At 38.0% G+C, this 12,655-nt stretch overlaps 1 protein-coding gene across 22 annotated transcripts in view; it reads right to left on the reverse strand.

Moving 5' to 3' along the window:
• Nucleotides 1-2,229: 2,229 nt before the first annotated feature.
• Nucleotides 2,230-12,655, reverse strand: part of RALYL (RALY RNA binding protein like) — an 846,180-nt gene continuing 835,754 nt past the window's right edge. For all 22 annotated transcript variants that reach the window (XM_074318489.1, XM_074318485.1, XM_019726291.2 and 19 more), the window contains one exon: nt 2,230-3,211. In XM_074318489.1, coding sequence (XP_074174590.1) covers nt 3,194-3,211 — 18 coding nt within the window. In that variant the 3' untranslated portion in view covers nt 2,230-3,193. The remainder of the gene's footprint in view (nt 3,212-12,655) is intronic.

The raw sequence follows: 12,655 nt of genomic DNA on the forward strand, positions 1-12,655 counted from the left end.
GGTGATAGATGGAAGGGGGTTCAGAGGCAGGGTGAAAAAGGAAGGGCTAAGAAGTACAAATTAGTAGTTACAAAATAGTCATGTGGATGTAAAGTAAAGCACAGGGAATATAGTCAATGATATGGTAATAACTACATATATTGCCTGGTGGGTACTAGTCAGGGGGATCACTTCTTAAATTATACATATGTCTAACCACTGTGCTGTAAACCTGAAATTAATGCAAAATAATATTAAATGTCAACTGTAATAGAAAAATTACAAAAGGGGTTGGGGAAAGAGGTTCAAATTTCCAGGTATGAAACAAACAAAGCACAGGGAATATACTCACTAATATTGTGATAGCATGGTACGGTGTCAGACGGTTGCTGGATTTATCATGGTGATCACTTCTTTAGGTCTATAAATGTTGAATAACTATGGTGTATCCTGAAACTAATATAATATTGTATGCTAGCTATATATTAATATAAATCTTTAAAAAAACAAGCAGATAAAACAAAGTAGGATATCTCATTTAGAAGTCTGGACCTCTACCTTGTCTGGAAGAATCAAGAAACCTGGCCCGTTGGGACTGCGTTTCTGAATCAGGAGACGCTGGAGCTGGGAGATGGCAATCTCGTCGTGGACAGTCGCATTCGAGGTCCTCTAACTTACTTCAGGCCTGTTTCTTGCATTTATATTTCTTATCAGGCCTCCACAGGCATTTGCATTTGTAATTCCTGTTCTCTTAACATCAAGCCGTTTAAAATAGTTTCCTCTTCATTTCTATCTTAATTTATTGTGAATGTCTGCTCTGCAACTGTCCTTTTGTTGAAGATGATGGAAGCAGAATTGGTCCTTTCCCCTTCACATTGTCATCAGTGACTAGTTTATATCCCTGCCCATGCAGTGGGCCTATTTTCCCATATTTTTCTTGAATTGAACACAGTAAGTAATGTCCCTTTTCTTTCCCTTACCATTTCTTTTATGGGACTGATTTTATTTGGACTCAGAAGTCTACACTCTTCTCCTCATCTCTTAAAAGCTTCCTTTTAACGTTTAAAACAAATCCTTCAGGGATTATAATCCCAAGTAATCTATATTTTATTTCTCTGATATATATTTTCTCCATCTTTGACATCAAAAGACATCTTGAAGCCAGGAATGTGTAACAAATAAAGGGAGAGACCCATGGTGTGAAATGAACTCCAATAACAGAATTATTTTATACATTTTAATTGTTCATCTTACTTTGAGAACAGTTCATGAATGTCTGGGGAAGGGGGATATTCTTAACTTATGAAAACGCCAGATTATAAAAGCGATACCATTTTTGGACAATGAGGACAGACAAATAACCAGTTGGGAGAAGTGTTCACACGTGTATTTCCTGACACTCAGCACTTGGAACACTTCCTTTCGGGAGCATTAGTCCAGCCAATGTGTCTGTTTGGCAGCAAAAAAAGGAATCACTTTGCTGAATTTATTGCCTTACGGAACCACAGACAAGTTCTCTTCAGTTTCAGAGTCTAATCACGACCGTCACAAACGTTCCACTTCTCACTATGACCCCAAACTGCACACATGATGGTTTTCAGGTTTCCCCAAGTGGGAAGAACAGTCCTGATCTGGGTCCCAGGGTCTGGTGTGCACAGTTTTAGTTTTTGTTTTCACATTTTTGGTTTTTGGTAATAACCTTCGTTTGGATGAAATCATGTAATTCTCATAATTTATATTTGAAAGGCATACAGGGGATACATTATCTTAAAGACATTCAAATAGAAAAATAAAACATACCAAGGTGATTTTAGACTCTTGGTTTCTTTGAAAAAAGGAGGCCTTGATCCCACAAAGTGTTTTGGTGACATGACACGTTTTCTCTCTGCTCTGTAATGAGGAGCTTGCACATTTAGTGGGAAAGTTCTAGTCGGGCACAAATGCCGATGAGGACACAGTTTTGCTTTTTCTCCTGAAATAGTTTCTTAAAATTCTGTATTTGGAGAGAAAACATGCTCTTAGAAACGTAACCCAGAGTGCGGCTTCCGTCAAGGTCTGAGGGCCACCTGGCTTTCCACCACATGGCAAAGTCACGTGTTCCAGGACACACGTCCCCCAACCAAGAGTGTGGGCACACAGGGCACATGACATACCCTGCAGTAAAGTTTGTCTACTTTCATCAGTGCACCGATTCTGTGGCAATACGGTGACTTAAAACTCAGGGCACCCCAAAGCAAAGGCACACACCAATTTTGTTTTAAAAGAAACAGAATTTATTAAGAAATTATATGCTGAATTCTCCTACAGTCTGTGAAGATGGTGTCTTCCATTTCCATAGCACAAGACAACAGCTAAGAGCTTCTGGAGAACACTTGCGATGTTCAGGAATGGAGAATTCCTAGGAGAGGAAATGAAGGGGTGTACGCACAAATTCAAACTTGTGGATCCAAAGACAAGACAATCGTTTCCCTGCAAATCTCATTCTCACCTGTACCGGCACTAAAACCTGTCCAACTCCCACCGGGCTGAAGTATTGGGTAATAATTGGGTCACTTCAGTTCTATAGAGCTGAAAATGCTGAATTTAACCACAGGTCAAACCAACAGTCCTTTATCTACTTAATACCATCTGGAATATTCGCTTTCTATATTAATAAAAATGGTGCTTATAGAGGGCAGAAATATAACCTTTTCAAGTATTTTATCCTTATGGTCTGAAGTACTTTCAACTATAAATTATAAATAAATTACAAAAACTAGCCTATGATGTATCTTTTCTTACATGATGTTTTTGGAAATAAGCTTTAAACATAGAATTGCAATATCACCTGACTTTATATATGATCAATGGTAAAACATGCTAATCATAAAAATAGCTTTTACAAATATACATTTGTATACAGTGTCTCCCTTACCATTCATAAATATTCTTCACATTTTAAGACTTTTAAGACAAAAAACAAACCAAAAACTAAAACATAATTAGCAAAGGGAAAAACACATTTACAATTCAAACCATAAAAATCTGACAGTTATACAGCTTAGAACATAAAAGAAATGGAATTTCTAAAATTGAACAATATAGTCCATTTATTTGGGTTTTTATAGAAGTTGCACCAGAGCTGTTGCTATCTGGTACGAAACCTCCTGTCGTATTTCTGGGGGTTGTGACAGTTTCTCTTTTCTGCCTTGCTGGCGTCACTCGTTACTTCAGATCACTTTATCTGTAGAAACTGAGAAGAAGAAAAAAAAAGCGTTTTAAAATACGGAGATTTGTGTTTCATTGTCGATAGCAGGCACGAGTGTAAGTCAGATTTGTCGATAGCAGGCACCAGTGTAAGTTAGATTTGTCGATAGCAGGCACCAGTGTAAGTTAGATTTGAAGGCTTACCAGGACAAGGAAAAAGAGGAGTTAGGTTTTTAGGGCAGACACCTCTGAGAACTTGAGGTGCTGAGCTCCTCTGCTGCAGGGCTACCCTGGTGTTACTCACATTTATAGCGTGCTGGGTTTTTACGGCCAGCTCATTCACGACGCAGGCTGTGTGGGATTTCTTAGAAGTGCCCCAGGCCCAGCGCCCATTCGGAAGAGGCTGAGGGAGGGGACAGTGTGCACATTTGCTGGCTCCTGGGAGTAGCCAGGGGATTAGGTAACTTGACCTTTCATTACAGTTTTGAAGACCATAATACAGAGATTAACAAAAACATTGAGTGTGGCAGTTGGGGTGGTGAGATATCTGCAGTTCCAGACCTCACGCTGGGCCAAGATCTCAGGTAGAAAGGACCTCAGTGAGCCTGGATGGTTCTTTCCCTTCCTTCATGGGTGTGCCCATTTCGCCCACAAGAATGTACAGCTCTCAGTAATTTTAATTAACTGGGATATCGTCTCCCTTAAGGGGGCACGTGTCTTTTAATTCTAGAAAGATTTAGAATTGCATATAAAATGTTTACAAGAATAGAAACCAGAATACTAAAATTTTTGTGTTAAGAAAAAAAATATGTGAACATTTGGTAAATACTTGTGTTATTTAAGAGAATTTGGCCTATTAGTGTGTCAGTCTAATGATTTCAGTTTAGAGCATGCAATTAAAAATTGATTGAGATATAGGATTTCAGTTTTATGATTTGAAATCTTATGTTCAAATCTTATGTTTGTACATATTTGAAAGCCTAAGAAAACTTTAGGTCATCATATTGATACATTGAACTTATTAGATTTTAAGAATTATTTCATTTTCAGAAAGATTTTGTTAAACCACACACAATATACCATTTACAAGTTCCATATACAATATTTGCTTAACCTGGGACAGTTTTCAAAGTACTCTTAGAAGCACTTTGTAAAATTTGCTATACTTTTAAATAGAGTCCTAATAATGAAAGCCTAACAATTTTAATTTTAAAACTTTCATACATCAAACAACTAAAAATAAACAAAATATACACCCTTAGTCTTTCCTCCAGTTGTAAGCATTAAAAAAACGTATATCCCTAGGAAAGAAACTTTCATGGATAAGACCTAAGTACATTTTCATATTTTGATATTGTCTCTCTCAGTGTTTGCTTCTCTCCTCTGTCTCTTCCTCCTCACCTCTCTACTATGCTATATACTGAGCACACATATGCGTATTTTTAAAAATGAAAACAGTGTTCAAATATGTTCTCCATGCAGTTCCAGGCTGTGTTCCCAACTGTGGGAAGAGTTGATTCACCTGTAAAGAACGAAGTTTTGGACTCACAGTCCAAAGTCAGTGTGCTACTTTTTGTTTGGTGTAAAGAAGTGTTGTACATTTCCTGTATGCACAGACCCCAGATTATCCATTATCCATGTGCAAATGAATACTTTAACAAATGAAATTACATTTTGAATGATGCTGACATGTAAAGGTAAGGCATTGTGACTTTTGGGTTTTGATTGATGACACTTGTGTGCAGGAAGGAAGTAAAGCTCTTTTTATGATGGCAACTGCACTCAGTATTCCAAGCCCGTTGAATGCTTTCTTATTACAGATGGAAGATGCTTAAAATGCTGCAGCAGCTGTGTATGTAAAGTTTCCTAATCATTGTGTTTCTTCAGGTTAAGTCATGGCAGATGACATTAATTTAGTATATTCTTACAGCATTCTGATCATCTCAAAAGAGGTAATGAGAGGTTGTTTAGCAACTGCCCATTTTCTTAAGAAGAAAAAAATAGCCTGCAGATTTTTTTGTGCATATTCCATTCCCCGTAGTGTGATTTTTCCCTTACCCTTTCCTGTGCTTCTCGATTGTAAATGATTACATGCAATAATTATCCTGGGAAGGAAAAAGGTAGGTTTGAAAATAATTCATCCAAGTCTTATTTCCTTGCCATAAAGCTTCCAAGTATTTGCCCGTCATGAGTACAAAACAAAAGCGTCATTAACTGCACTGTGAAGTAGGTTTTACTAACCACATGGATATAAGTCATCATTATAATTCTCCTTATCTAAAAGTCAGCAAATATATTCACCAAGCTGCGCATAGAATTTTTAGTTTGAGAAAAGGCTTGCCGTTTGCTTCTAAGGTGTGGGCGAAAGGGGACGGCTATGACATTCTTGCTGGCTTTTTCTCAGGAACGACGTCACTGCAGGAGCCAATTGGTTTAGTATAATGTGAAACTAATTGTGCTTTCCTTCTCTTGAATAGTGGGTAATTTATTTACTGACTGTGTGGCTGCGTGGATGCTTTTAAAACAAATTTTCCTGATGATGAATGCTTTTTCAACTCTCACTCCCTCCCGTTTCTGAAAAACCACAGAAAGAGCCACTCAGATGAGTCTGGGTTGTACTGAACCAAGCAATTTACTTCTATTTGACAAAGATGAAAAGGACGGTACTAATCTCCAGGGTAAGCACATTTAATAGTAAACCTTGTGAATTAATCTATTGGAAGTAAAATAATAGGTACAGCAATACGTGAAATAAATATACCTTCTTTACAGCTGTACTGAAAATCATGCTTTGTAAGTTTCGTGACTTCTTTATCAAAAATGCTTCTGTTACCTTTTTCCTAATTGAAATTTATAACTCATAGTTAGACAAATACAGATAACCTACATTTTTAAGTAGCATCGATAAAAGGAAAGAAGGTGAAAGAAAAATATGTGGATAATACGGGGTGTGTAACATTTTATAGAAGAACAGAGACTCATGAGCAGGAATTATCTATTTTTGTCGTCACCACTATTGCCCTTAAACAAATAGACAGATATTTCTCCAGCAAAATGGGTTCATTCAGGAACAACAAAGAATTGCAATTAGGGGCATGTAGTCTACTGGCGAGCCACGTGCAAGCCCTAAGAAACAAAGGCGAGGAAACACTTTTAAGGAGGAGAAGAGGAAGTTGGGGGGGCTTTGATAAACAGCTCTCCGTGTTGGGCTCCATCAACAACGTGGGCTGTGAGAGCGCCCCCTACAGGCCCTCCCAACTCCAATTTAAACGACGCTTCTATTTATTCATTATAACATCACTGATCATTTTTACTGAGTAGTTAATTGTTCAGCCGTTCATTTTTTATAAACAATGTGAATTCAGTTGGCTTTTACAAATCCCTCATTACAAATGAGACGCAATGCAAATTTCTAAACAATGTAAACAGATTCCCAGAAGCTGCTGTGCATTATAAGTTTAACACTTACCTTCTATTAAAAAACTATTGAGGCCAAAATTGCACTATATTTTTTGGCTAAAAGAGTCACACCAACAAAACTGTGACGGAATGAAAATCAAGGTGGCTAGTGACTCTCTGGAATGGTTACACAGGAAGGCAACTACTCCATGTAGCTTAATACTCTCCATTCCTGAGATGACAGCCATTTAGGGTGTGAGGGGGAGGGGACAGGAAATGCAGGAGAAAACAAAAATATAGTAACCTGCCAGAAACTTGGAAATAACACCATCAGGTTTTCTTCCGAGATTTTAACTCTAAAATCAAGATTTACACAATCAGGGCAGAGAATGTGCAATGGGCCAAAAATTAATGGGTCTTTGAGGCTTGCCTAGAACACAATGGAAGTTTATTAAATCAGCCAATGAAAAAATGTGTTGATCTGAAAAAGATGTGTTTGGCACTGCAGGTACAGAAAAACACTAGAGTCCTGGAGGGCAAGGTGACCTAGGATTGTTGGGTGATGTTGTCTAACCTCCCAACCAAAGCAGCGGTGCCTTATATAGTTATTACTGTTGATGGCTCTGGAGCTTTGGCTTGATTATTTCAAGAGATACACAACTTTTTACCTCACAAGACATCGTGCTCTGCTTGTAGATAATCTAGGCTACAAGAGAATTTGCTACCTCAAGTCTACATCTGCTAAATGGCTGAACTCTATATATATTGAGCCCAAGTCTGGGGAGCATGGAGACAAGCCAAGCAGCCTGGCAGAATGTGGAAGGAATGGAAAGACCAAGAGAGTCCCGTCTATGCAACATGGTCTCAGGTCAGAGCTTCTAAGGTGATGGGAGAAAGGAAGGCAGAGATCGTCCAGATGGAGGCGGATTGGTATTAGAACACTGAAGCAGGAATCTGAAGAATAAGACTTGTTTTGATTTACTTTCTGGGACCCTATTTGTTCCCAGGAATAAAGCAAGAGCCAGTTATTAAAACAAAGCTAGAGCAACAGTCATATGCTTACAGCAAGAGAAACAGCAAGAATGTCTTCGAGGCCGAGGCATCTGAATTACTCACTAAGGCTTATGTTGGCTCGAAGTAGAGACTGGGTTTGGGCTCTTCTCCGAATCTGGGCTAAGACTGTGGGCATGGATCACAATGATCAGAACTCTTATTGGCACAGTGTGTGGATGCTTATAAGACACTTTATATGTGTATCCTCATTTGATTTTCATTACAAACCAATGAGGTAGGTTGTTGGGCAAGAACCATGTTCATAGCATTCTTTAACCCTGGATCTGAGAGTGAGTGTCTTGCCTAAATCCAACCTGGGCTGCCTTATTTAAGACCAGTGATTTCCTTAATATTCCTTTCTGCCCACTTGTGGGAATTGGGGACAGTAGGGAGGCAGACTGGGATGTGAAAATACACGGTGCCCTGATGACAAGTGAGAATAAAGAGACGGAATTACTGTGAACGTACTAGGATTTGCACATAATTTATCACCTGCCTTTCTCTGACTTACCTGATTTTTGTTTTTTTAAATTACATCTTGAACTAAGTCAAAACTATTTCAATTAAAAAGTTGTTTTTGGAATCTGTCTAAAGGAGACCTTTTATGTTGTAAAAATACATTTGATTAAGGAAAAAAAATTTAGTAAAATTATCTAATGTGGTTTATATAATTTTATTTAAATTGTGTAAAAATTTAATTAATACTGAAAAAATTTAATCACATTGCTCAATTATATGATTAGCAGAACTTGGATAATCTGTTACACATACATTAACATTTCTTTTATTGTCTCCCAAAATGTTCCGATACTTTCTGAAGATAATTATGGTTGCGTTCAAGTGTTTTGGGCTCACTGACAATCTTATTTGACCAGCTGAATTGATAAATTATAGTAATTGCATTTGGTGCATGACTTATGTTTGATCAGGCATCGATTTCTGATTTGTCAGTGCCTAGCAACCTTTAGTTACTCCCAATGCTGGAAATGCTAATGATAATTTTTGGATAATACTCCGAATTGCTTAAGTTAATTCCAGCCAAATGCTGAGTAACGCTAAGGTTATCATGAACTTTGAAATTTCACACATTTTACTACTCTCTACAGTTCTTTGGGTAATTACTTTTTGCACTGCAAGAAGAAATATTTTAAAAATCGTTTCACATCTAACAGAAAAATGGGATTTAGGATTGTTTAATTTAAAAAGTGCATGGACGTTGTGTAGTTAATTCATGATCATTCAGAATATCTGGGAAAGGTTGTCATGGTTATTTAATAATTCTCATTTAATTTAATTCAAATTACTGTATGCACCAGTCAAAAAATTAGAATATAATAAAATAGCTTCAACTTTAAAATTGAGTAAAATTAATCCAAGAGAGCAAGTGAAATAGTCTAACGGGATTTTGGTAGGTGAGTGTTGGGGTGCCGATAGGGAGGGTTAACCCATGACACTATTTTGGAGATTTGATTTTGCTGCTAATAATATAGGCAAGGGAATTAGTCTCTGGCTCACAAAGAAGAATTGCAAATATTTCCTTGTGTATGTGCTCATAGCCTTAATACATTTTAAATAAACTTCATTAATTTATTTTCAGGGGGTGATGGACAATGCTATTTTATAACTGGATTTCTATCTTGTTCTTTCCCCAGATAGCTCTATGGATGCCTATGGGCCTAAAGCACTAATAATTGCTAACAGTTAGTACATTTCTTAGTATAATCACTTCACTGGCCAAATTCATCTGGGCTATGAAAAGGAATAACCAATTTCATCGCTTTATATACCATAAAAAAAAAATGCCATACCTCACATGGGAAAAAAAATCAATTAACTTTCCAACCTAATTTACCTCCCAATATAGTTACTCAATTTTGTTTACAGAAATAGTGCAAAGAAAAACGTCCTTGCTTATCATCAGTACAGGAATTTTCTCCTGAATATACCTGCTTCTTTATATAGTTTGGTCACTGTTTTTTTTTTTTTTTTTTTTCCCTCAACAGTCAAACGTTTAGGCTTGATTTATCTGATTAAAAATGAACACGTACTGAGGCCTTACTCTGTGCCAAGCACTCTTTTAAGTACCTTAAATGTGTTATCTTATTCATTATTCACACCCACATCAGGAGGAAAGTGCCGTTATTATCCCCATTTACAGATGAGAACTCTGAGGCACAGAGAGGTCACTCACTTGCTCAGGTCGCATCGCTCTTCACATGTGGCAGACCCTAACCCACAGCTCTGTCTGTACGTCTTACTCCTCTACTCTGGGCTCCGTCCACTCTCTCCTACTCTGTGCAAAGTAATTCGGGGTGCGTGTAAGCTCTCAGCCTCATCGTTGCCTGAACAGCATTATATCTTAGCAGCTAATGCTCAACTATGTCTGTACAATATCAGTCTTCTGTGTGTCAGTATTTCTGGAGTCATTTTTCCCATCCCTTTGGACATGTCTATGATGTCCTGGGAAAGCTGAGACTTCACATGTGTGCAAAGGCCATCAGAATGGCCTCTGAGGAAGGTATTCGGGGAGCAATGCAGGAGCCTTTGGACGCCAGGCTGGCAGCTACTCCGTGGGCAATTACCTGTTCTACGGCAGCAGGAAATGTTTACATCTCTACTGTTTTCAAGTATTGTTTTCATTGTAGTGCCATAAACTTTCTCTGTGAGAAGAGCTGAGAGGGCAAGGCCCTATTTTGATGGATATTATTTGGCATTTCCTTAAAACATGTTCTAGAAAGTGGCAAGGTGAGGGCTTCCCAGCTGCCAGCAGTGGGCAGTGACCCAGAGGGCAGCTGCCACCTGAGAGCATCTGGGCATGAAAACACGGCTTCGTTCTTACAAACTGTGAGGTCTCCAATTCTGTAAAAGTCGGGGCACTTTCTGAATGCGACCTAACAAGCCAATCTGCAAGCAGAGCTTCCCGCAACTTCAAAGAGGAAGTTGTTTCAGGCGTGTGGCAGCAGGAGGGTGGTGCCCATCAGATGTAATCAGGACCAGCCTCCTCATCAAGTGTGAAGCAGGATGGAACTGTGTGTTCCCACAGGCGTGTGCAAACTGCCAGAGGTGCTAGTGCTAGTCAGATATTGCCTTTGTTTTGTTTTTTTTAAATGAGAAAGACAAGCAGAAACAGGTTTCTTTTTCGTTTGTTTGCTTTTTGTCATACAATAATACTAAGCTAAGTTAAAAAAAAATTTGTCTTTCGTTATATTTAGTTTAACTCTACTGTCCACTTATGAAAAAGGATATGTGGTTTTTCATCTATTGGCATGAACTGAAGTTTAGTTTAAAGATACATTTAAGTAAAAAAAAAAAAGTTCATTTATCAATTTAAGTTAAAAATACTACCAGTGGTGTATAGATATGGCAGAAATCATAAGGACACAACACAAATGAAAATGAATAAAGTTTATAAACAATAATATGTGAACATATTAAGATTTCAGGGTTCTGGAATCCTATAGACACTGTTGAATCTTGATTCTGCCTTTTATGAGCAGCATGACCTTGGGGAAATTATTGTATTTAGCCTTTCTAAAATCAGTTATTTGTAAAATACCTACTCCCCAAAGTTATTTAGATAACAAATGAAATGATGTATATAAAGAGAACTTCCTGGAAGGTAATGAAAATGGAAGAAGTACTATTTTCTTTTCCCCCTTTTAGTTTTGTCCTAGAATGAAATTGGAATCTTCTCCGTCTCTCCCACTACATGCGTGTGTATATTATGTCCTACTCTCTCAGCTGTCTGCCTTTTTAAAGATAAGCCGTTTTTCCACATTCTTGAGACAACAAAGGCCCAAAGAGATCCCACAGCTTGTCCAGTTCACCCACTGTAAATGGCAGGGGGAGATAGTACTTCCAGTAGACCAGCAGACCCCAGGCTAGCTAAGCCTGCTTTTAGGAAATGGTACTGATTATTAAAACGTATTTCTAAAAATGCGGTGAGAGAGAAAATATCAAATGTGCGGATGGTATCCAGGATACTTACCTGGTTCCTGTTGATAAGAGTTCTTATCAGGTTTCCAAAGCCCTGAACTGTTTCATCTCAGGCTTGTGACTTTTCCATATTCAGAGCCATTCTAAAGACAGTGAAGGTGAATGAGGGATGATGGTTAAGTGGAGTGCAGCTGATAGGGCCCTGGGGTGCACCTGTGACAGGTTCAGTGCATGGGGAAATGGTAGGCCCCGACTTCTGGGGGGCAAAGGCCCACAGTGCAGCTGGGTGAAATGAAAGAAGCCTCTTTGCAGCTCAGATGCTGCCTGGATAGAAAACTTTGTGCCATCCCATGAAAACGCATTATTATTATTATTATTTTTTAAGGAATTAACTTCCAGAATACGGACAAGCATTGCAAAATGGTAGCACCATTTAGTCCCCTTTCCACTGTGATCCTGCTAAGCTATGAATAAAATTGAAAAAAAGAAGTCACTTTTTCCTTTCTTTCAATTTCTGATTTAATGAAATGCTTTTGTACCTTTTCCCATTTCTCTGTCACAGATTATGAGTCTCAGTGCAGTGTGAGCCGGTGTCACATTAGCTTCATCGGAAATACTGCTGTTAACGACGTTTGCAGCTCAACTACAGATTTCCTGCACTGATATTTATCAAGCGAACATAGTCTTTTATCTATTCATTTATTTTTATTCTGAAGACTTTTTAAAGTTCTTCATGCTCAATATTTTTAAAAGTAGCTAGGAAAAAAAGATCAATCAAGTCCTATGCATAAAACACACTTGGTAATGGATCAGCTATATTTGAAGCATTAAAAAAAATCTGAAACTTGAAAAAAAAAATCATTGGTAGTTTGGTGGATAAAATGCTTTGGCACTAAGTTCAATGGCCCCTGGAAAGGCATTGGGAGATCGGGTTCGATAACCAACTAACGCTTCCATAAAAAGTTTATTAATCTATCCAGTAAATCCAATGATGGAAAACCGTCTCGTGTAATTTGAATACACGTTAACATGTTAGATGAAAGAACTGTCTGATGTATTTAAGAAATCGCTTCTGATATTTTCCTATAGAACACTACTTGTG

This window comes from Rhinolophus sinicus, linkage group LG14 (assembly GCF_036562045.2).
Source record: "Rhinolophus sinicus isolate RSC01 linkage group LG14, ASM3656204v1, whole genome shotgun sequence".
In the NCBI taxonomy this organism is placed as follows: Eukaryota; Metazoa; Chordata; class Mammalia; order Chiroptera; family Rhinolophidae; genus Rhinolophus; species Rhinolophus sinicus.